Source organism: Balaenoptera acutorostrata, chromosome 10, assembly GCF_949987535.1.
Source record: "Balaenoptera acutorostrata chromosome 10, mBalAcu1.1, whole genome shotgun sequence".
In the NCBI taxonomy this organism is placed as follows: domain Eukaryota; kingdom Metazoa; phylum Chordata; class Mammalia; order Artiodactyla; family Balaenopteridae; genus Balaenoptera; species Balaenoptera acutorostrata.
Genome location: NC_080073.1, coordinates 103,965,344 through 103,986,318, shown reverse-complemented (window position 1 = coordinate 103,986,318; position 20,975 = coordinate 103,965,344). Strand labels below are relative to the sequence as shown.

Here is a 20,975-nt window from a genome sequence, read left to right as displayed (position 1 = left end):
CTTTTTAAAAACTCTCCGTCTCTCCAGGTGATTCTGACTCAGTAAGTGAGCTCTGGGATGCATGTCTCAAACCTCGGTGTACACTGGAGTCTCCTGGGGTGTGTCAGACGGAAGATTCTGATTCAGAAGGTTTGGGTGGGGCTTGGGATCCTGCGTTTCCAGCAAGCTCCCCGGTGGGGCTGACGTCGCCGATCCCGAGACCACACTTCGAGCAGCAGGTTGTACGTACCTGTCCCCAGGTGTGCACCCACACACAGGCCACCGCCGCTGTTGCACTGGGCCCAGGTCTGAATTGCAGGGTGCACCCTTTACCGTTTCAGCTCTGCCCTACTCCCCGCTGCCCCCAAATCTCTACTGGTGCTTGGACTTGCCCTTGCAAAGGGGGGGACTCAGCTCAGGGCTGGACCCTCCCTGTTGGTCTCCCCACTGACCCGGCAACCAGCAGGGAACAAAAGGGCATTAATCGTGATGGGTGCGTCTGGTATAGAAGGCCTAGGGACCTTCTCTTTATTGTCAAGGACCAAGAAACAAACTCTGGGAATGCTGTGTACAAGTGCCGAGGAGCTACAAGGAGGGGTGGGCTGGAGGAGACACGGTGAGGCACTACTTTCTCCTGAGGAGCTCCAGCTCTTCATTCTGACACTTGAACCAAGGACAGACAGCCACCCCTTGTCACCCCTTGTCACTCAGGCTGCAGGAGAACGGGAGCCTCGCTCAGTTCATCAGTTCCTAGAGGGCAGGCAGAGCGAGAAGCCATTTAAAGCTGATGCGAGAGGCCACGTGTGGTCTGCTGGGAGTGCCCTTGCCAAGCAGGATGGATGCTGAAAGTGGTCCACGGCTGCCGGTGGCGGCTGGTCCCGGCTCCCTAGGTCCTGGGCTTCTCTGGATTCTCAATGATGAGCTTGTCAGTCGAATATATTTGGCCAATGTGTACCTGGAGGCAAAGAGAAGACACAGACCGAGAACCATGGGCTCCGTTAGGCGTGAAACTCAGAAGTGCGTTTGTACATTTAGGTGCAGATGTGCACCGTCACGGGACGTCGTTCTGGAAACGGCACTGTGGGGCGGAGTGCAGTCACCAGCTTCGCTTCTGCTAACTCCCGGCACTGTCCCACCCCACGTCCCGCACTGTGGAAACAGTGGGAGATCCCCACTCTTTCCTTCTCGCCCTTGGGATGGCCTGGCAGCGGGCCGTCCTGAGCCGGGGGAGGCCCAGCCAGACCTGTGCACAGCAGATCCTCACCCAACAGGATCTCTGGCCTTTGGGACCATTTCTTCCGCAAGGATGGACTTTCACCACCAGGCACCAGTGAGCTCTGTCCACGCTGGGGCAGAAGCAGCACAGCTGTACCCCTGCTCTGCCACTCACCTGTCACGCCGCCCACCTCCTGCCTCTGGTCTCAGCACCCTCATCTGTGGGATGAGGGCTACAGGGCTGCTCCCAGCTGATCTTCACATCCTTTGCTGCTCCAACAGCCTTTGGACCCTCAACACGGTTGGCACCTACGTGGTACGAGAGCCCTGGGGGCAGCTGGGGAACCTGCCAGGGGACGTCACTGCAGACACAGAGGCGAGGACGCCTGTGCTGCAGCGGTGCGAGGTGTAACGGGCTTCCTGTCACCTCCTGAGGGGCCGGCTCTCTGCCTCCCAACGTGTCTTACAGCCGGCAGCAGCCGTGAGGGAGGCTGTGAGGCCCGCTGTCCCCACTTTGCAGCCTGCCTGGACCACCTGGGTGGTCTGTGCCCAGGGCCTGTGTGAGGTCATGTGCTCATTCAGGTCTGTCTGGGAGCCCCTCCAAGGCAGGGCAGGTGACCCAGGCACGCTGTGGCCCTGGGTCCTGCAGTCCTGAGACCACTGATGAGGGGACGAGACAAGGAAGCCGAGAGCAGAGGGCTCTGCAGCAGAGACGATGTACGGGCATTTGTTGAATGAAAGCCCCGGCAAGCCCTGGAGGAGGTGTGAAGGGCAGCCCAGCCCCGGCTGGGCCACAGATGAATGGCAGGCCCCTCCCGTACTGGGACTGTGCTCGGGTGAGGCTGGAGACCCGTCCCTGCCCTCAGGAAGCTCAGAGTCCAGGAGGGAGACAGACAAGGAGGGAGGCAACTGTAACCCGATGGCTGGAACATCAGCAGCCGTCTAGCACTATGAGGTAAGTGGGATACGGGGCCACACACGGAAGATGAGAGGCAGGAGGGAGGTGCCTGGGTCCTTGATGACCATGGAGCCATCACACCAGCCAACTTACTAGCTTAATGCCAACTTTTCTTTTACATGAGAGAAAAATAAACCGCCAACATTTTTAAAGCTACTGTTATTTGGGTTTCTTCTTATATACAACTACACCAAACCCTAACTGATGTGAATGTATATCGTGACTTTTAAGTGTAGACTATATGACTATTGATAAAAAGGTCACTGCAGACAAGAAGGTGTGCTGTGCCCTAGGATAAGTGGAAACAATGTCCCTATCACCTGGGAAGGCACCATTAACAGATAGTCTGTGAATTTCTAAAGTTTAAAGAAAACCACACTGGGACTTATAAAAATCTTCTTTTGTCCCACAATATTTGCTTTAGAGTATGTGGCTATTAACATTTTAGCATTTTTTCTGTCTAGTCTTTTAATTCACTTATACATTTAAAATGTATGTGTGTATATATAAACAGAATATTTAAATTTGGAATCGTAACTTGCTTTTCAAAACTTAACTTTATATCCTTATGTCATTAAATAGTCTTTGAAAGGATATCTTTAGTAACTGATAAAGTTGCATTGTAAAGATGCACGGTAATTTATGTAATCATTCTCATATGATGAACACTTGCAGAGTTTCTGCTTAGTCCTGGGGATTACCATTCTCATGTATAAACCTTTTATAGCATTTCTGATTTTCTTTTCTTATAAAAGGTTTCTAGAAGTGGAATTATTGGGTAAACAGGTATGAATATTTTTATGGTTCTTGATGGATCTTGCAAAACAGCTTCCCAAAAGTGTGCATTTGCTCGACAACTGACACCCCCTTTGGTGGACTGTTTGAAGGTTCGGCAGTGTGTCCATCGCGTCCCAGAACAAACACGTGTCTTCCCACCCAACTCGCTGCGGACACCATGAGCGCCCACGGCCACCCTCTCCATGGCTCTCCTGTGCGGCCCTCCTAACAGAGGCCCCCCCAGCACAGTCAACGCAGCATTTGTTTCTCACAGTCGGCAATCTAAAGGGTGGAACCTTTCGGGGGTAGGTGCACTCACAAGAAACGCAGTTGTATGAGGTGGCCTGGTCCCAGTCAGCTCCACGAAAAGCTCCAGAGAAAGCTGCACTGGGGCAATCCAAAGAGCTCAAGTTTTAGGAAACTTTTAAGTCAAAACAAACCTTCAAATGTAGAGTCCACTTTGACCGAAGTATGAATTAGATTTTAAAAATTCCACTCAGAAACAACACTTTTATGGCCTTTGGGGGAAAAAACTGAAACAGATCTTAATGGTGTTAAGAGAGTGCAAAGATTAACATGTTTCTGTCTATCCAGGCCCCTGGTCCGCTATGCACAGTCCTCGGACGGCCAGCACCCTCTTGTGGATCACGAGCTTCTCACTGACGCCAGGAGACCTTGGTCTCCCCATCTGCCTGTCCCTCAGGCTCATGTGGACCCACACCCACCACGCAGAAGCCCACCCACCCTCTGAGTCGACTGCTGAAGCTTCCCTGGGTCCCCTCTGCAGAAGGGGCTCGCTCTCTCTCCTGGGAACACTTATTGCAATGTCTGCGCCACCCAGGGGGCACTCACGTGGCCTTGTCCTATCACCACTGTGTGCCTGTGTCAGCTCCTCGGCATGAAGTGTGGCTGAGGAGGAGGAGGAGGAAGCAGGGGCTCGAGCTCTGTTTGGCTCGGCTGCCTTCCCAGCAGAGTCCGGGACAGCGCCAGGCACGCAGGCCTGCTCAGTAAGGACACGGTAACTAACAACACCGGGGTCTGGTATCCCTGGTTGTAAGGCTCTACGTGTCCACTAGCTCTAAAATCTGGTCAGTAAGTGGTTATGACGTGCTTTGGTGGAAGAGCTACTAGTGGAAATACAGAATTGATAAAGGCAAGTCAATAAAAATAGCGATAGGGCCATTTATTGTAACAAGAATGTTCACTCACCATTAAGCAAAATCACATGATTTAAATTTGGCCCAGCAGGGGGTTTAAAGCTATAATCCAGGGCTATAAGGGATTAACCCAGAGCAGTAACAGAAGGGGTAAGGGAAATAGTCAGTTCCCACAGGGAGTAAATATTAAAGTTATCTCCACAAGGGCTGTCAAGATGAGGCAATAAACGGTGTAACAGTTCCGTCACACTTATTTGGGCTGTAAGATGTGTCAGCTCACATGGGGGGGGGGCCTGCAGTGCTAATGACGGAGCAACTGGCTCCAGCTGCAGGTGAGGGGACGTGGTCGGCGCAGGCGAGCAAGTGCAACCACAGCTGCAATCTACAGCCCCTCCAGGACCACGAGCTGACTTCCACCCCACGTCAGACTGTTACCACGCACAAACGGGTCATTAGAGCCAGTCACACTTTTACTCTATACACTTTGGGAGATGGCATTAGACTTCACTAGAAAAACACACAAGTGACTCAACCGCAAGTAGATGGGATGACTGGCTGGCCCTGAAACACGCATGAGCTCTGGGACTCACCAGACAACCTGCTGGGGAGGAAGTGGCAGGATCCAGGAAATGAAACGTAGTCCAGGGTTTCAGGTCCTCACTGCTTACTCCTCTGACGCCAGGAGCATCGCCCGTGCAACACATCTCAACCTGGCTTAGACTCGGGGCGGCGCAGCTCAGTGTGGGTGGTGGGGAGGCTGCCTGGGCCGTCTGATGCTCACTGCCTATGTCACGGGGCTGCTGTGAGAATCACACGGGCTGGACTTGAAGAAGAGGTATCGACTGTCCCAGACACTTCCTAGGCCCAAATCTATCAGATGCCTTCATGCTCTTGGGAGGATTAAATAAGAACAGCATGCGGGGGACTTCCCCGGTGGCGCAGTGGTTAAGAATCTGCCTGCCAATGCAGGGGACACGGGTTCGAGCCCTGGTCTGGGAAGATCCCACACGCCGCGGAGCAACTAAGCCACGACTACTGAGCCTGCGCTCTAGAGCCCATGAGCCACAACTACTGAGCCCGTGTGCCACAACTACTGAAGCCCGCGCTCTGCAACAAGAGAAGCCACCACAATGAGAAGGCTGCGCACCGCAACGAAGAGTAGCCCCCGCTCACCGCAACTAGAGAAAGCCCGCGCCCAGCAACGAAGACCCAACGCAGCCAAAAAAAAAAAAAAGTATTTGATTCTTTTGCTCTCACAACAAACTTATTAGGACGATATAACACTATCACCATCGATTTAAAGGCTTTTATAGGCAAACTCTACCTTTGGTGTTTAATTTCTGTACTTGGAAGGCCTGTAATTGCTCAAATGGACATGCCCTTCCATTTCGCAGTGGATTGCAGTGAAAATATAATGAGAAAAGACAGCAGCAACCGTCACACACAAAAAACCAACATGCCTAGATATAACCTTAATAAGAAATGTGTGTGATTTTTAGAGAGAAGACTACACAACTTAGAAATATAAAATAAGTTTGAATAAAATGACACACCATGTTCACGGAGAGACTAAATCAATACAAAAATGTCAATCTTTTGCCAAATTATATTTAACACAATGATAATAAAAATCCCAACAGGATTTTTTTTTGAATTACTTGAGAAAATGAAATGTTTATCTGACTGAATATGAAGTCAAGGATAAAAAAGAACATTTTGAAAAGGAAGACACTGAAGCATTTTGGGGATTCAGTGAAAAGAGAGAAATGAACAGGAGAGAGTTAGAAAACAGACCCTGTTTTCCAGAAGTAGTATTTTATTCACAAGATCATACTCACGGGGGTTTGGGGCTTACTGAAGCGGCTGCAGCAGCTGGAACATTTCTCTGAAGTCTCCTCGTGATCTTCATGTAACTGGTGTATTCTGCTCTGCACTGTGTTTATGCTCATTTCAATATAAAAAGGTTTCCCACGTTGTCAAGTAGCTCAGGCTCTTCACGGAGATGCGCTGTACCTGTCCTGTGCCTCTGAGTGCCTCCTGACACACCCAGCTTGCGAGGCATGTTTTAACGGTATTACACCTTCCTAGGGGAGCTACACTTGATCGGGGCTTTGGAAGCCTCCCCCCGCAATCTTTAAGCCACCAAGATAATGAATCTTTGTCAGCCTGCAGGTTCTGCCGACTGCCTGCCTGTGCCGTGAAGGAGCAGGGCCGTCCGTCTGTGGCCCCTACACCCCCCTCTGTTTCATAACAACGTCAGACAGCTTTCCACGCTGCCTGCAATTCACACAGTAATTCTCTCCAGTGAGATTCCAGCGCGGAGAGTCACTGTCACAGCCTTAGTCAAGTCACTTGCCCTAGCAAACATTTTTCAAATAAACCATTTTTATCATACTTCATGCTTCCTAATAATTTTTAAAGAGCAAAATGAAAGAGATTCCTGAACTTGTATATAATTTTCCCCAGTCTTTTCTGTTTAGCAACAAGAGCTATTATAAAACCAAAACTTAAGAATATAGGTTGCATGGTCTTCCTCTAGAAATGCTCCTGAGGAACCTGTTTTCTTTGTAGGATTCAGTAGCCAGAGCTGTTTTTCAAAAGGTTTACATATAGTAACATAACTTTGCTGCTTGTAATTTTGCTATGGTCTTGTGCAGTGGGAGAACACCTGAAGCACTCAAACTAGATGTGCGAAAATTCAGACGACAGCTAAAAAGGAGGTCAGTTCAAAGAAGCCAGGGAAGAGTCTCTCCGCGCTCCCCCCAACCCCCTTCCACCCTGCTCTGTGAGCCTTGAAGTTCAGATACCGGCTATTCCTGTTGTGGAGGGCGGTGGTGAGGGGCTGACCTCTCATTTCCTCTGTGACGCTCCTCGCAGAGTGATGAACAAATTCATATCTCTTCCCTGAATCCCATGTTCCGTTTAATAGTGACTGTGTTTCGCCCTTGCTTGTAGGGACAAGAGAGAACCCAGGGGCAAGCGTGTGCACTCTCACTGGCGTGGCCACACGTCCGGTTCACACAGAGGGTCCCAGCCTGATTGCTAGTGGGGTCTCTCTCACCTCAAGGGGCCCAGTTTGGATGACGAATTACATGGTCGCCCTAACTCTTATCCACTGTTGTCAGATTTCTGGGCCATTCTGTTGTTTTTCTGCACGTCGGATGTTCAGCTACAAGAAAAAAGCAGGCTATAATGTGATGGCTTCTTTCTTTCGTTTTCCAGGCCATGAGAGTAAAGGAAATCAGACCATTTTAACGGGTCTCAGAGAGCGGCGGCCGTAAAGGAGCCTGAAGTGGAGGGCAGCCGGCAGGGGTCCCTCTGCAGGAACAGACGCGCACGTAAGGCGGCGGGTCCCAACAAGGGCGAGGCCCAGAACCACGGGGCCTGCTTCCCAGGACACACGCGGCCTGGGCCGCTCTGGAGTTCCTCAGGAGGGATGTGGGGTGAGGGTTCAGTCATCTCTCCTTTGCTGCTGGTCGGCTCCCCTGAGTGAGCAGGGGCGCTGATCTAAGGCGGTTCATCATTATTATTCTAAAATTACGGTCAGATTTTTTTCCCCAGTGAGTGAATACGACCCCCAAAACCAAACAAAACCCAGGGTTGATATTTCCCCGTCAGGTGCACTTTGGGCCCAGCCCTGCCAGAAGGTGGAGCAGAGGCTGGGAGACCAGGTCGGGGAGGGAGCGTCCCCGCAGCCCAGGGTCGCTCGAAACGCCACACTGTCAGCGAGGGCCGGGGCTGTGTCCTCCGGCCCCTCCGCACCCGCTCTCTGCAGGTGCCGGGCACTGCTCAGGGTGAAGCAGGAGACGGGTGCTGGCCGTCCCCCTCCACACTCACACTCGCTGGCCACGAGGGGACACCAGAGACAGTCTGCTGGCCAGTGGCCTGCAGTCCCCCGGCGTGGGTGGGGAAGCTCTGCAGGCAAAAGCTGCAGGTCAGCACCAGCAACTTGGGCACCAGCCCTTCTTGGAAGCAGGGAGAGCCCAGGGCCCGAGCGTCATGTCAGAGTGAAAGTGGCACTTCCCCGGGACGGCGACATCGAGAGCCCCGGCAAACTGCCAGAGACAAGTCCGTCAGAGGTCACGCTGCTGCCTGGCTCGGTGCCCCTCAGCCCTGCACGCGGGCCTCAGGCCACCACAGCCAGCGGCCAGGCCAGGACCCTCACGCGCGAAGTGCGGGGCAAACAACAGAAACAAACAAATGAGGAATCACAGTCTGTGCGTCCTCCTGCAACCTGCTTTTCAAGCTCAGCATCTTTCCGTGTCAGGACGCACAGACCTCCTTCTTTCTTTCGAACAGCTGCCTTGTCTTCCTTTGCTCCCAGCCCCGCCGGGACCTGCTGGGTAATATGCAGGGACACTGGAACAGACAGACGGTCAGCAACGCCCTCACGTTCCCAGGGCGTGGGAGCTTCCTTAAACAACACTGGGGCTGACATACCCCAGCACATCTGATTAACTGGGCTCCCTTCTGTCTTCCTCACTCCGAAGGTAGGTTGAAAGAGCACCCCAGTGGACACCGAGAGACAAACACTGTCACGAACCAAAGCGCCCGGCAGAGCCGCAGAGGCAGCAGTGGGCCCGGATGCTGAGAGGCTATGCCAGGCCGGGCCCCAACCCGGCACACACGCCCCTGTCCACCCCCAGCCCTGAGAAGCCCACGAGCTCCTGGGAGCCCCTGAGGAGCTGGTCCCGGAAGGTGGGAGGGAGTTGGGACAAGGGCGGCCAACAGTGCCGGGCAGTGAAGTCGTGCCCCTGCTCCACGTGACTCAGCCCTATGTCTCCTAATCCTGACCCCTGGAGAGCCGCCGTCTTCCACAGGCCCTAACTTGGCAGGGTCTAGGAGACACTTAAGTGTATGTGAAAGGACACCTGGCGATTCTCAGAGATGCCTGGAGGAAGGGGACCCCTCGAAGCACAGGGTCCCTGCTGGCCGGGGTACAGGGCAAGGCTGACGTTCAGCTGGTAAGAACCACACTTGTGAAAACGCTGAACTGCTTCCACACTCGGCACCTGACTGCTGCTCCGACCCTCCCTCTGCACCCTGTCTCCCTCTTCCAGGAGGCCTGGGCCTCGCGCTGGGGTCCCCATCTGGCTTGGTGGACTGCTTTCCAGCTCCAGCTTGGCCAGTTTTCATTCAGATGGGCCAATGCCTATGCTGCCCTGGTGGGTAAACATCTGACCATCAGCTCTGGGGCGGGGACTCTGGGCTGTAGGTTTGGGCTGTTACTGAAAAGGGATGCAGAGTTTTCAGCGACAGGCTACTGACCGTGAGGCCCACATCTGCTTTCCTTCCAGTATTCTGCAGAGGGGATGTGAAGACAGCTGGACAGAATGGCCAAATTTCGGGCCATCAGGAAGTTATTCTGGATGAGAGAGAAAGGGAAGGCCAGAGCCAGAGCCTGAAATGATGCCACGGGTCTGATGGGACAGTAAGCTGGGCCTTCCCTTTCGGTGCCAGCCCAGGGCGGCGGCCCCTTGGTATCCTCAGTGCTCACAGGGTCCAGGAGAGGGCGGGGGGCTTTCTCTTAACAATCTCACCTCCCAGGCCCTTGCAGGACATGAGGACTCACTGTACACAGACTTAGCTCTGTCCCTGGAGCCCGGCTACTGAACACGCTCTCCAATTAGACACCCAGGAAGCAAAGAATTGATACCAGAGGGACCCTACTGACCCCCAAACGGAAGCATCAACTTCAACGTCAGGGCCGTGGGCTGCTGTGCCCACTACTGGCCTCCACTACGTCACTGACAGTACAGACCTCGGAGACCTACTGCGAGGTGCATGCTGTCCTGGTGGATGAAGTAACGGGTCCCCGAATAACCTGCTGTGCGCAGCGGCATCAAGAAGCCAACTGCCAGTTTGACTCTGTGACAGGGGAAAGAACCAGGCCTTTGAATCACAAGCTGCAGACGCCCGGCCAGCACGCAGCAGTGGGCAGGCCATGCGGCTCTCCTCCCCTGGGCCTGCTTTCACTTGCCCCAGAGCAGGTCAGGCTGCAGCAGCGGGCGACACGGTGCATAGGCCAGATTGCCCGGGCGAGCCTGCACAGGACCACCTCCGCCTACCTCCTTCCGTGCCCCCCGGCTCCCCGGGGAGGAGGAAAAGCCCAGAGGGGCTTCTCGCCACTGCGGCAGCCTCCTCCCGCCACCTCAGGGAGATGGCCTCGGTGCACACGGCTTTTCGCTGAAGCATGCACACTGTCTCTTTAAATGTGCTCACCTTTAACTGCGAACGGCAAAGTGCGAGGAAATGAATATTCCTGCCCCAACTTTTTGCCAGGGCTGATTTAAGAGCCTGGGAGGGCTTCTCTGATGGCGCAGTGGTTAAGAGTCTGCCTGCCCAATGCAGGGGACACAGGTTCGAGCCCTGGTCTGGGAAGATCCCACATGCCGCGGAGCAGCTAAGCCCGTGAGCCACAACTACTGAGCCTGCGCGTCCGGAGCCTGTGCTCCGCAACGGGAGAGACCGCGACAGTAAGAGGCCCGCGCACCGCGATGAGGAGTGGCCCCCACTCGCTAAAACTAGAGAAAGCCCTCGCACAGAAACGAAGACCCAACACAGCCAAAAATAAATAAATAAATAAATTAAAAAAAAAAAAAAAAAAAAAAGAGCCTGGGACTGTTCTGTTCTGTTAAGGCACCTGCAATCCAGCAGATGGGCCTTCTTCACTGCCACTGCTTTAGAGAAATCGGACTACAGTCATTTTACTAGGAATAGGACAGCTTCACACTTCTGTGTGTGACACAGTAATAGCTAAACTCTCTCTAGCAGTTGACAGTTTACACGGTTGTACGCACTCTTATCGGCTCACCTGATTCTTACAAGGTGTGTAGAGCAGGTGGGTGTCGTCCTCATGTCTCTTTTACAGTTAAAGAGATGAGGGTCTAAGAGGTAAAGTTACTTTACCCAACATCACAGGGTTAATACGTAGTACTCTGACTTGAAGCAAATCTCTAAATTCTAATCCTTTCAATCTCAGCTAATTCTATGAATACATGGTGGTTTATAAACCCAGCATGAAAAGAAATAATAATTAAAAAAAAATCAACCATAATCCCACCACCCCAAATCAACTTTATTTTTATTTCTGCGTACCAATTTTGTCACGTTTACATTTGAAAAGCTGAAAGACACTGTTCACAAATGATCATGTGCACGTACAGTCTGTGTTCCTAACCTAGAACCCTCATGCCACACACGCGTCCCCACGTGTCCACGCAGCCTGCACAACTGTAAACGGCCAACAGTGTGTTTCCATAGCTCTAGGTTCGGTCTCATTTCCAGTAGCTCAGCTGAAAACACGATCAATTCCAGGGTAGGGTTCGTTTACCCGCCCGCCCCTTTTCAAGCTTTTGGAGAAAAGTGTTTTTCCTGGAAGATATATTACTTTAATGAGTTCATGTGTTTTTTGCCTTTTTTCTCTTTTCCACTTGTTCCTCCCCCCCTTTACTTATGCATCCAATTGGACTAAAAGTATGACGTCAGAAATGTCCACCTCTCACAGATGGGCCGAGATAACGACCCCACTGAGTAACCAGCACGACCGCGCGAAGGAGCAGCTGGTGACTTTGTCCTGAGATCAGCGTCCCTGCCTAGGAAGCGCCCCCTGCCCCGCGTCCCAGCCCGGCTCCGCCAGCAGGCTCACAGCCTGCTCTGCAGGCGCTGCTCAAGCCCAGCGAGGCCCGGCGAGGTCCAGCGAGGCTCTGCCACAGGCACACAGGAGCAGACCTGGGATGCGGCCTCAGGGCTCTGGGGAACCCTGCGGTGGGCGTGGCCTTCTGCAGTCCCAGCCCTGCTCCCAGCCCCACCCACACGGCGCCGCCTTTATTCGGGATGGGTTTACGCGTCTGTCTCGACACGAGGCGGAGAGCTCCTGGAAACCAGGGGCTGTGTCCTCTTCGTGCCCTGGCACCTAGCACCTAGCAGTGTGGAGTCAGCTTCCTTGCCACCCTCCAGTGACAGCCTGGAGGCCGGTCCTCATCACGACTCCCGGGAGATACCTTTTGCGACCCCGCCGACGCGGCGGGCAGAGCCAGGGTGAGAAGGAGACGGGGCCTTGCCCCGCCCATTCCACCCCACTCAGTCGCTAGAATCATCCCTCTCTGGTCACATGTGGCTTTCCTGCTCGCTCACACTGAATCCTCATCCCCGCCTCGTGCCTAGGAGGGTGCCTCGCTCAATCCCTGCTGAACAGCGAATGATCCCAGGAGAAGGAGGTGCCTGCCCAAGGCGCAGGCCCTGCAGAAGGGAAGCGGGAGGCCAGCACCCTGGGAGGTGGCGCTGGCTAGGTTCCTGGCTCTCACCACAGAACCAGCTGAGTCTGCATTCTCTCTACTGAGAATATGGAGGGAGGGACTCGGGGCACCTGGAGACCCCAATACGCCCCGCTCCCCTCCACCCCCGGCCCCGCCTCCCCGCCCCTGAGACAGTCATGAGTCTTGAAGGCAGGTGGGGCAGCTGGGGTGTCACAGGGTGAGTTTGTGAGAACCTCCCCCCGAAAAGGACCTGCAGGGGACCATGCAGGGCCTGGAGGCCAGCACTGGGGACTCTGGTAGGGGTGTGGCCAGACGAGAGCCACCTGGCTGACACTGGCCCCTTGTCAGTGAGCTCTGTCAGTCAAGGAGGGGCTGGAGAACAAGGCTGACGCTCCCTGCTCCCGAGCTGGGGTTGCATTAGGGGACCTGGGACGTGAAGACAGGCAACTGCTGCCACCACTATGGCACTGGCCCCTGGGAGGAGGGACCACTTCCCTCTTGTCACGTATGGAACTGCAGCCATGCGGGGTAGGCTAACGACCAGACCTGAAGCCCAGGGAGATGACAAAGGAAAACAACAGAACACCCAAGGGAATCCAGGAGCCAGACGGACGAAATCTGACCCAAATGGCCGCCTGTAACATAAAGCTGCTGGGAGAGGCGAAGTTCGAGCACTGGACTCAGGAAGAAACAACTGGTAAGAATGGACTTGTTTATGAAATTTACACATGTAGGGAGATAGGATGTCTTGATGGAAAAACCAGGTATCCTTTTTCAAATAACAGTAAAAAATGTATGCTTCTAATTATCAGCATCAGGCTACAGAAGACAATCATCAACAACATGGAAAAGTAGAATAGAATTCCCAAACTAATAAAAGAGGGGAAAAAGGCATGAATAGCTACTTGATAAAACCAACACAAATAAAGAAGTGAAGAAGAGAAAACAAGTCATGATAAATAACAGAATGAGATGAAAGGAACAAAATCAACTCCATCAGCCGTTACATGAAATGTGAAAGGACTAGCTGGGATTGGTAACAAAACAAGACAAAACTCCTAAAACACAAGCAATAAAGACTGAAATCGAGGGATGAATTAAGATACAATAGGCATACTCTGGGGAAAAAAATTACCACTTTATATTAACAGTAGACAAGGTAGAGATGAGTCTAAAAAGCACTAAATTGAATAATGAGCAACATTTACAAAAAAGATGTAGCAGCAGTTTACAAGATGTAAACTTGTATGCTCTAAATAAAGACAGTAGCTGAGCATATAAAGCCAAAACTATTAGAAATGAAAGGAGAAATTCATAAAAATAAGATTCTAGTGGGGAACTCTGATATTCTTCTTCCAAAACAGAGCAAAGCCAGTACATTCAAGCACTTGGCCAAAGAAAATCTTAAAAGAGTTTTCATTTCTCAGGTTAATTTACTTTTTATTGGATTTTTGATTTAGCTGCCAGAGAGGTGCCCGTAACTTTCTCTTAAAGCATATCCTTAATATGTAGTCATTAAAAACGACATTGTACTTTGAGAAGATAAACAAAATGGATAAACCGTTAGCCAGACTCATCAAGAAAAAAAAGGGAAAAGACTCAAATCAACAGAATTAGAAATGAAAAAGGAGAAGTAACAAATGACACTGCAGAAATACAAAGGATCATGAGAGATTACTACAAGCAACTATATGCCAATAGAATGGACAACCTGGAAGAAATGGATAAATTCTTAGAAAAGCACAACCTTCTGAGACTGAACCAGAAAGAAACAGAAAACATAAACACACCAATCACAAGCACTGAAATTGAAAGTGTGATTAAAAATCTTCCAACAAACAAAAGCCCTGGACCAGATGGCTTCACAGGCGAATTCTAACAAATGTTTAGAGAAGAGCTAACACCTATCCTTCTCAAACTCTTCCAAAACATAGCAGAGGGAGGAACACTCCTGAACTCATTCTACGAGGCCACCATCACCCTGTGATACCAAAACCAGATAAAGATGTCACAAAGAAAGAAAACTACAAGCCAATATCACTGATGAACATAGATGCAAAAATCCTCAACAAAATACTAGCAAACAGAATCCAACAGCACATTAAAAGGATCATATACCATGATCAAGTGGGGCTTATCCCAGGAATGCAAGGATTCTTCAATATACGCAAATCAATCAACGTGATGCACCATATTAACAAACTGAAGGAGAAAAACCATATGATCATCTCAATAGATGCAGAAAAAGCTTTTGACAAAATTCAACACCCATTTATGATAAAAATCCTCCAGAAAGTAGGCACAGAGGGAACTTACCTCAACATAGTAAAGGCCATATATGACAAACCCACAGCCAACATCATTCCAATGGTGAAAAACAAACCATTTCCACTAAGATCAGGAACAAAACAAGGTTGCCCATTATCACCACTATTATTCAACATAGTTTTGGAAGTTTTAGCCACAGCAATCAGAGAAGAAAACGAAATAAAAGGAATCCAAATCGGAAAAGAAGTAAAACTGTCACTGTTTGCAAATGACATGATACTATACATAGAGAATCCTAAAGATGCTACCAGAAAGCTACGAGAGCTAATCTATGAATCTGGTAAAGCAGCAGGATACAAAATTAATGCACAGAAATCTCTTGCATTGCTATACACTACTAGTGAAAAACCTGAAAGAGAAATTAAGGAAACACTCCCATTTACCACTGCAACAAAAGAATAAAATACCTAGGAATAAACCTACCCAAGGGGCTTCCCTGGTGGCACAGTGAAGAATCCACCTGCCAATGCAGGGAACATGGGTTCGAGCCCTGGTCCGGGAAGATCCCACATGCTGCGGAGCAACTAAGCCCGTGCACCACAACTACTGAGCCTGTGCTCTAGAGCCCTTGCTCAGCAACAAGAGACACCACCACAATGAGAAGCCCGTGTACCGCAACGAAGAGTAGCCCCTACTCACCGCAAGTAGAGAAAGCCCACATGCAGCAATGAAGAACCAACGCAGCCAGAAATAAATAAATAAATAATAAATAAATTTACATATATTAAAAATAACCTACCTAAGGAGACAAAAGACCTGTATGCAGAAAACTATAAGACACTGATGAAAGAAATTAAAGACGATACAAACAGATGGAGAGATATACCATGTTCTTGGATTGGAAGAATCAACATTGTGAAAATGACTCTACTACCCAAAGCAATCTACAGATGCAATGCAGTCCCTATCAAACTACCAATGGCATTTTTCACAGAACTAGAACAAAAAATTTCACAATTTGTATGGAAACACAAAAGACCCCGAATATCCAAAGCAATCTTGAGAAAGAAAAAAGGAGCTGGAGCAATCAGGCTCCCTGACTTCAGACTATACTACAAAGCTACAGTAATCAAGACAGTATGGAACTGGCACAAAAAAAGAAATATAGATCAATGGAACAGGATAGAAAGCCCAGAGATAAACCCACGCACATATGGTCACCTTATCTTTGATAAAGGAGGCAAGAGTATATAATGGAGAGAAGAGAGCCTCTTCAATTAGTGGTGCTGGGAAAACTGGACAGCTACATGTAAAAGAATGAAATTAGAACACTCCCTAACACCATACACAAAAATAAACTCAAAATGGATTAAAGACCTAAATGTAAGACCAGACACTATCAAACTCTTAGAGGAAAACATAGGCAGAACACTCTATGACATAAGTCACAGCAAGATCCTTTTTGACCCACCTCCTAGAGAAAGGGAAATGAAAACAAAAATAAATAAATGAGACCTAATGAAACTTAAAGGCTTTTGCACAGCAAAGGAAACCATAAACAAGACGAAAACACAACTCTCAGAATGGGAGAAAATATTTGCAAATGAAGCAACTGACAAAGGATTAATCTCCAAAATATACAAGAAGCTCATGCAGCTCAATATCAAAAAAACAAACAACCCAATCCAAAAATGGGCAGAAGACTTAAATAGACATTTCTCCAAAGAAGATCTACAGATTGCCAACAAACACATGAAAGGATGCTCAACATCACTAATCATTAGAGAAATGTAAATCAAAACTACAATGAGGTATCACCTCACACCGGTCAGAATGGCCATCATCAAAGACTCTACGAACAATAAATGCTGGAGAGGGTGTGGAGAAAAGGGAACCCTCTTGCACTGTTGGTGGGAATGTAAATTGATACAGCCACTATGGAGAACAGTATGGAGGTTCCTTAAAAAGCTAAAAATAGAATTACCATATGACCGAGCAATCCCACTACTGGGCATATACCCTGAGAAAACCATAATTCAAAAAGCAACATGTACCACAATGTTCACTGCAGCACTATTTACAATAGCCAGGACATGGAAGCAACCCAAGTATTCATCGACAGATGAACTCAGCCATAAAAAGAAACGAAATGGAGTTATTTGTAGTGAGGTGGATGGACCTAGAGGCTGTCATACAGAGTGAAGTCAGTCAGAAAGAGAAAAACAAATACTGTATGCTTACACATATACATGGAATCTAAAAAAAAAAAAGGTTCTAACGAACCTAGGGGCAGGACAGGAATAAAGACGCAGATGTAGAGAATGGACTTGAGGACACGGGGAGGGGAAAGGGTATGCTGGGATGAAGTGAGAGAGCGTCATGGACATATATACACTACCAAATTTAAAATAGATAGCTAGTGGGAAGCAGCCGCATAGCACAGGGAGATCAGCTCCGTGCTTTGTGACCATCTAGAGTGGTGGGATAGGGAGGGTGGGAGGGAGACGCAAGAGGGAGGGGATATGGGGATATATGTATACGTATAGCTGATTCACTTTGTTATACAGCAGAAACTAACACAACATTGTAAAGCAATGATACTCCAATAAAGATGTTAAAAAAAATCAATAAATCAAAAAAAAGTCTTAATTGTGCAGTATAAGTTCACAACATCTCAGATGTATTTGTACTCTTAAAAAATATATATCTTTTTCAGAATTCTGCAATGTCAACTTCTCATAACCAATTCTTATTAAACTCTAAACTAGTAGTCCAGGTTTTCCAGGTTTTAATTCAGTTTTATTTATTTTCTTTGGTATGTATTAAACTTAAAAGACAACTTAAACACTCCTGCAGTAATGTTCTAAGATGTTTTTGAGGGTAATTTAAAATTTTCCATAGTATTAAAAATAGAAAATTGAAAATGTGTTATTGTGATAAGAGGTACTATTAAAGCACAACAGAAGTGGTTTAATTGGCGTGTACATTTCCACTTTAAAAATGACTGTTATAAAAAAAAATGACATTGTAGAAGAATATTTAATGACCTGGAAAATATAATTTGGGTGGAAAAGAAAAAGCAGGATGCAAATCATAATTGAGAGGCAATCATCACATGCCTTGGCTTCATAACTCTGTCCCGAACTTATACCTTTTTCTTCATGCAGCCCTGGGTCCCCAGCTGACAGATCAGGATTCATCAGCAGATCGGAAATTCTGACCTGGCTTAACCCCAAGCAAGTTTCTATGACTGTACCCAGCTCTCGTGGCTTTGGGACACCCCCCAGAGTGAGGAGAGAAGGCATTTCTGCATCCCATCGCCTCTCTGGGGTTAAGGTTGAGGGTCACCTGCTTTACCTGCTGAGCAATGCATCTTTCGGAAAGTCACATTTACTGGGCAGGTAGCAGGCTGAGCGGCTTCATTACTTAGTTTCTCACTTAGTTTTTACAAATACCCTATCACTACATGATACATACATCTTATGGATGAGTAAAAAGAATCAGAGAAATTTAGTGACCTGCCTACATTTTCACAACTGGTACATGAATTATGGAGCTGGATTAATCCAATCCAGGTCTTCTGACTCCAGAACCTATGACCTTTTCAAAATATATCTCTCTCTATATATTCATAACCATACTTTGCTACTTTATCAGAGCTAAGTAAGCCTATCAAGAGTCAGGGAACGGAAGGGAGGAGACGGCCAGCTCCTGGGCTGGAGATGAACCTAGAAAGGTCATTGGTGAGGGGAATCTGGGTGAGACCAAAATCTATCATCTTTTTACTATAACACACCTCCTCTGAAAAAGTGTTTCTCTCCTTTCTACTGAATATTTTAAGTAGAAGCCCCATGTTATTCAAACAGAAGAGTCCTCCGGTCACTTAGGCCGGGCTGCAAGAGGCTCAGACAGATGGAGAGAGTTTAACCTGGGGATCTGCTGCAGGAGCTCACCTCGGCCACAGTCGTTTCCAGAAAAGGACGTTCAGGGTGTTAACTGATCAAAGCTGAGCAGGGAAAACTACAGGCCATCTGCCCCGGGTCCCATGGAGAGCCTCACTTTGTGAAGTTCCATGGGGAGCAACAAGCCACCAGCCAGTGTTTTTGAGGCTGTTGAGATTTTGCCAGAAAAGGAAGCTGGCTGAGCAGGGGGACCGGAGCTTCCTGCCCACACAGAGCCCACCTGCACCTGTGCCAAGGCCACTGCCACCCCAGCGTGGGGAGCGGAGTCTGGCGAAGGAAACAGCTTTTTCCTTCCCGACAAGGGCAGGGAGGCAGCCCCTCCCCTCCCCGAGGGGTCAGCGGGCCCTGCTCCTGGGCCTCCTGCCCCAGGTTTCCTGGCGGGGCTGTGCACGTGTGGAGGACCCACAGGCACCTGTCCCCAGGCTGTGCTGGCTCCACAGCCCTGGAGGGCCGGCAGGTGGGGACAGAGGCCCTCTTCCCTCCCGTTAAGACGACAATCAGGTCAGGGCGAAATGGCCTTTTTGTTCTCAGGTATTCCACAGTTTTATTCTCTGAAATAAGAGATAACACTGGTGTGACTCTGCTGTGTGACAGGAGCTGAGGAGACACAGCTCTTCCCCAGAACAGAGAACAGACCAGCCCAAAGGCAAACAGCTCTCAGCACCGCCGCCACCCAGGAAGGAGGCCTGAAACCCAGCCTCTGAGGAGGCTTCTGAATCCTGGCTGCCCTCCGGCTGGCATCCCGGGGGCAGCTTCAGAACATGCTGATGCTCGGTCACACCTCAGAGACTATGGTTTACTTGGTCTGGGGTGTGGCCTTCGGGTCACACTCTGCACACAGTTGTGGTGAAAGACACAACACAAACTTTCCACTTAAACCACTTTAGAGCATCCAGTCCAGTGGCATTAGTGACAGTCACATGCTGCAACAAGCATCAGCACCACCTCGTCCCAGGACCTTGTCATCACCCGGAGAGGAGACGCCGGGCCATCAGCAAGCCACCCCCATTCTCCCTCCCCCAGCGCCTGGCAAGCACGGATCTGCTCCACGTCTCTCTGGGTTTCCCTGTCTTGGATTATTTCCTAGAAATGGGACCATACAGCATGTGGCTTTGTGGCAGGCTTCTCTCACTTGGTACAATGTTTTCAAGGCTTAGCTAGGTTACAGCATGATCCGTACTTCACTGATTTTAAGGCTGAATTCCATTGCATGGATATATCATATTTTGTCTATCCATTCTTCAGCTGAAGGACATTTGGGCTGTTTGCACCTTTGGTTATTGTGAATAGTGCTGCTATGAACATTTGCGTCCAAGTTTTTGGAGTGGAATTGCTGGGGGATGAGGTAATTTTATGTTTAACTTATTTAGAAACTGCCGAACTGTTTCCACACGTCAGAATTTTGTAAACCTCCCCAGGTGAGTCTAACACCCAGCCAAGCCTAAGTACCCAGTCAAGATCCAACTCTCAATTTTTATACAAGATAAGTGACAAAATAAAGATGCAACCAGCAAAATTCGGACATAAGTACTTAGTCCTTCAGCAAATGGATTACAAGGAAAAACAAGAGTGAGGTGGGAAAAAAAGATATGGGCCAAACCACAGATTAAAAGAAATTTAAGAGACATATCATCCAGAATCTTATTTGGATTCCAAGCCAAACACACAGACACACAAAGTTAAAAAAATTATATATGTGAGATAATTTGAAAATTTAAACACTGTATATTTGATGATATTGAGAAATTATTGTTAATTTGTTCATTATAAAAATGGTATTGTAATTATGTTTTAAAAAAAGAATCTATCTTTTCAAATAGGTACTAAAATAGTTTCATAAAAATATAAATTTTCTCAGATAATGTGGGCGGGCATGGGTGGGCATATAGATAGAATGCCATTGGCCGTGAGTATGTAATCACGAAAGGAAGATGAGGCTCATTATACTGTTCTCTCTCCTTTTCTATTTTTTCATATTTTTCCATAATAAAAAGTTAAGCAATAAACTGGTATAGGTATCATGAAAATCAGTACGGAGGTTCCAAGAAATTAAAAACAGAACTATCATATGATCTAGCATTCCCATTTCTGGGTATATATACCCAAAGGAAATGAAACCAGTATCTTGAAGAGATCTCTGCATCCCCATGTTCAATGCAGCATTACTCTTGATAGCCAAGATACAGAAACAACTTACGCGTCTGTCAACAGACGAATGGATAAAGAAAACGTTATGTATATATACATGCACGCGTGTGCACGCAAACACAGACACACACACACGAATATTATTCACCCATATAAAGAAGAAAATCCCTCCACTTGTGAAAACATGCATGAACCTGTAGGACATCGGGCTAAGTGAAATGAGACAGACACAAAAGACAAATACTGCATGATC

At 48.8% G+C, this 20,975-nt stretch overlaps 1 protein-coding gene across 2 annotated transcripts in view; it reads right to left on the bottom strand.

The window, feature by feature from the left end:
* Nucleotides 1–473: 473 nt before the first annotated feature.
* LYRM4 (LYR motif containing 4) overlaps nucleotides 474–20,975 on the bottom strand; it is a 120,836-nt gene continuing 100,334 nt past the window's right edge. For both annotated transcript variants that reach the window (XM_057554789.1, XM_057554788.1), the window contains one exon: nucleotides 474–934. Coding sequence is in view for 1 of the 2 variants with exons in the window: in XM_057554788.1 (XP_057410771.1) it covers nucleotides 866–934 (69 nt within the window). In the remaining variant the exon portion in view is untranslated. The remainder of the gene's footprint in view (nucleotides 935–20,975) is intronic.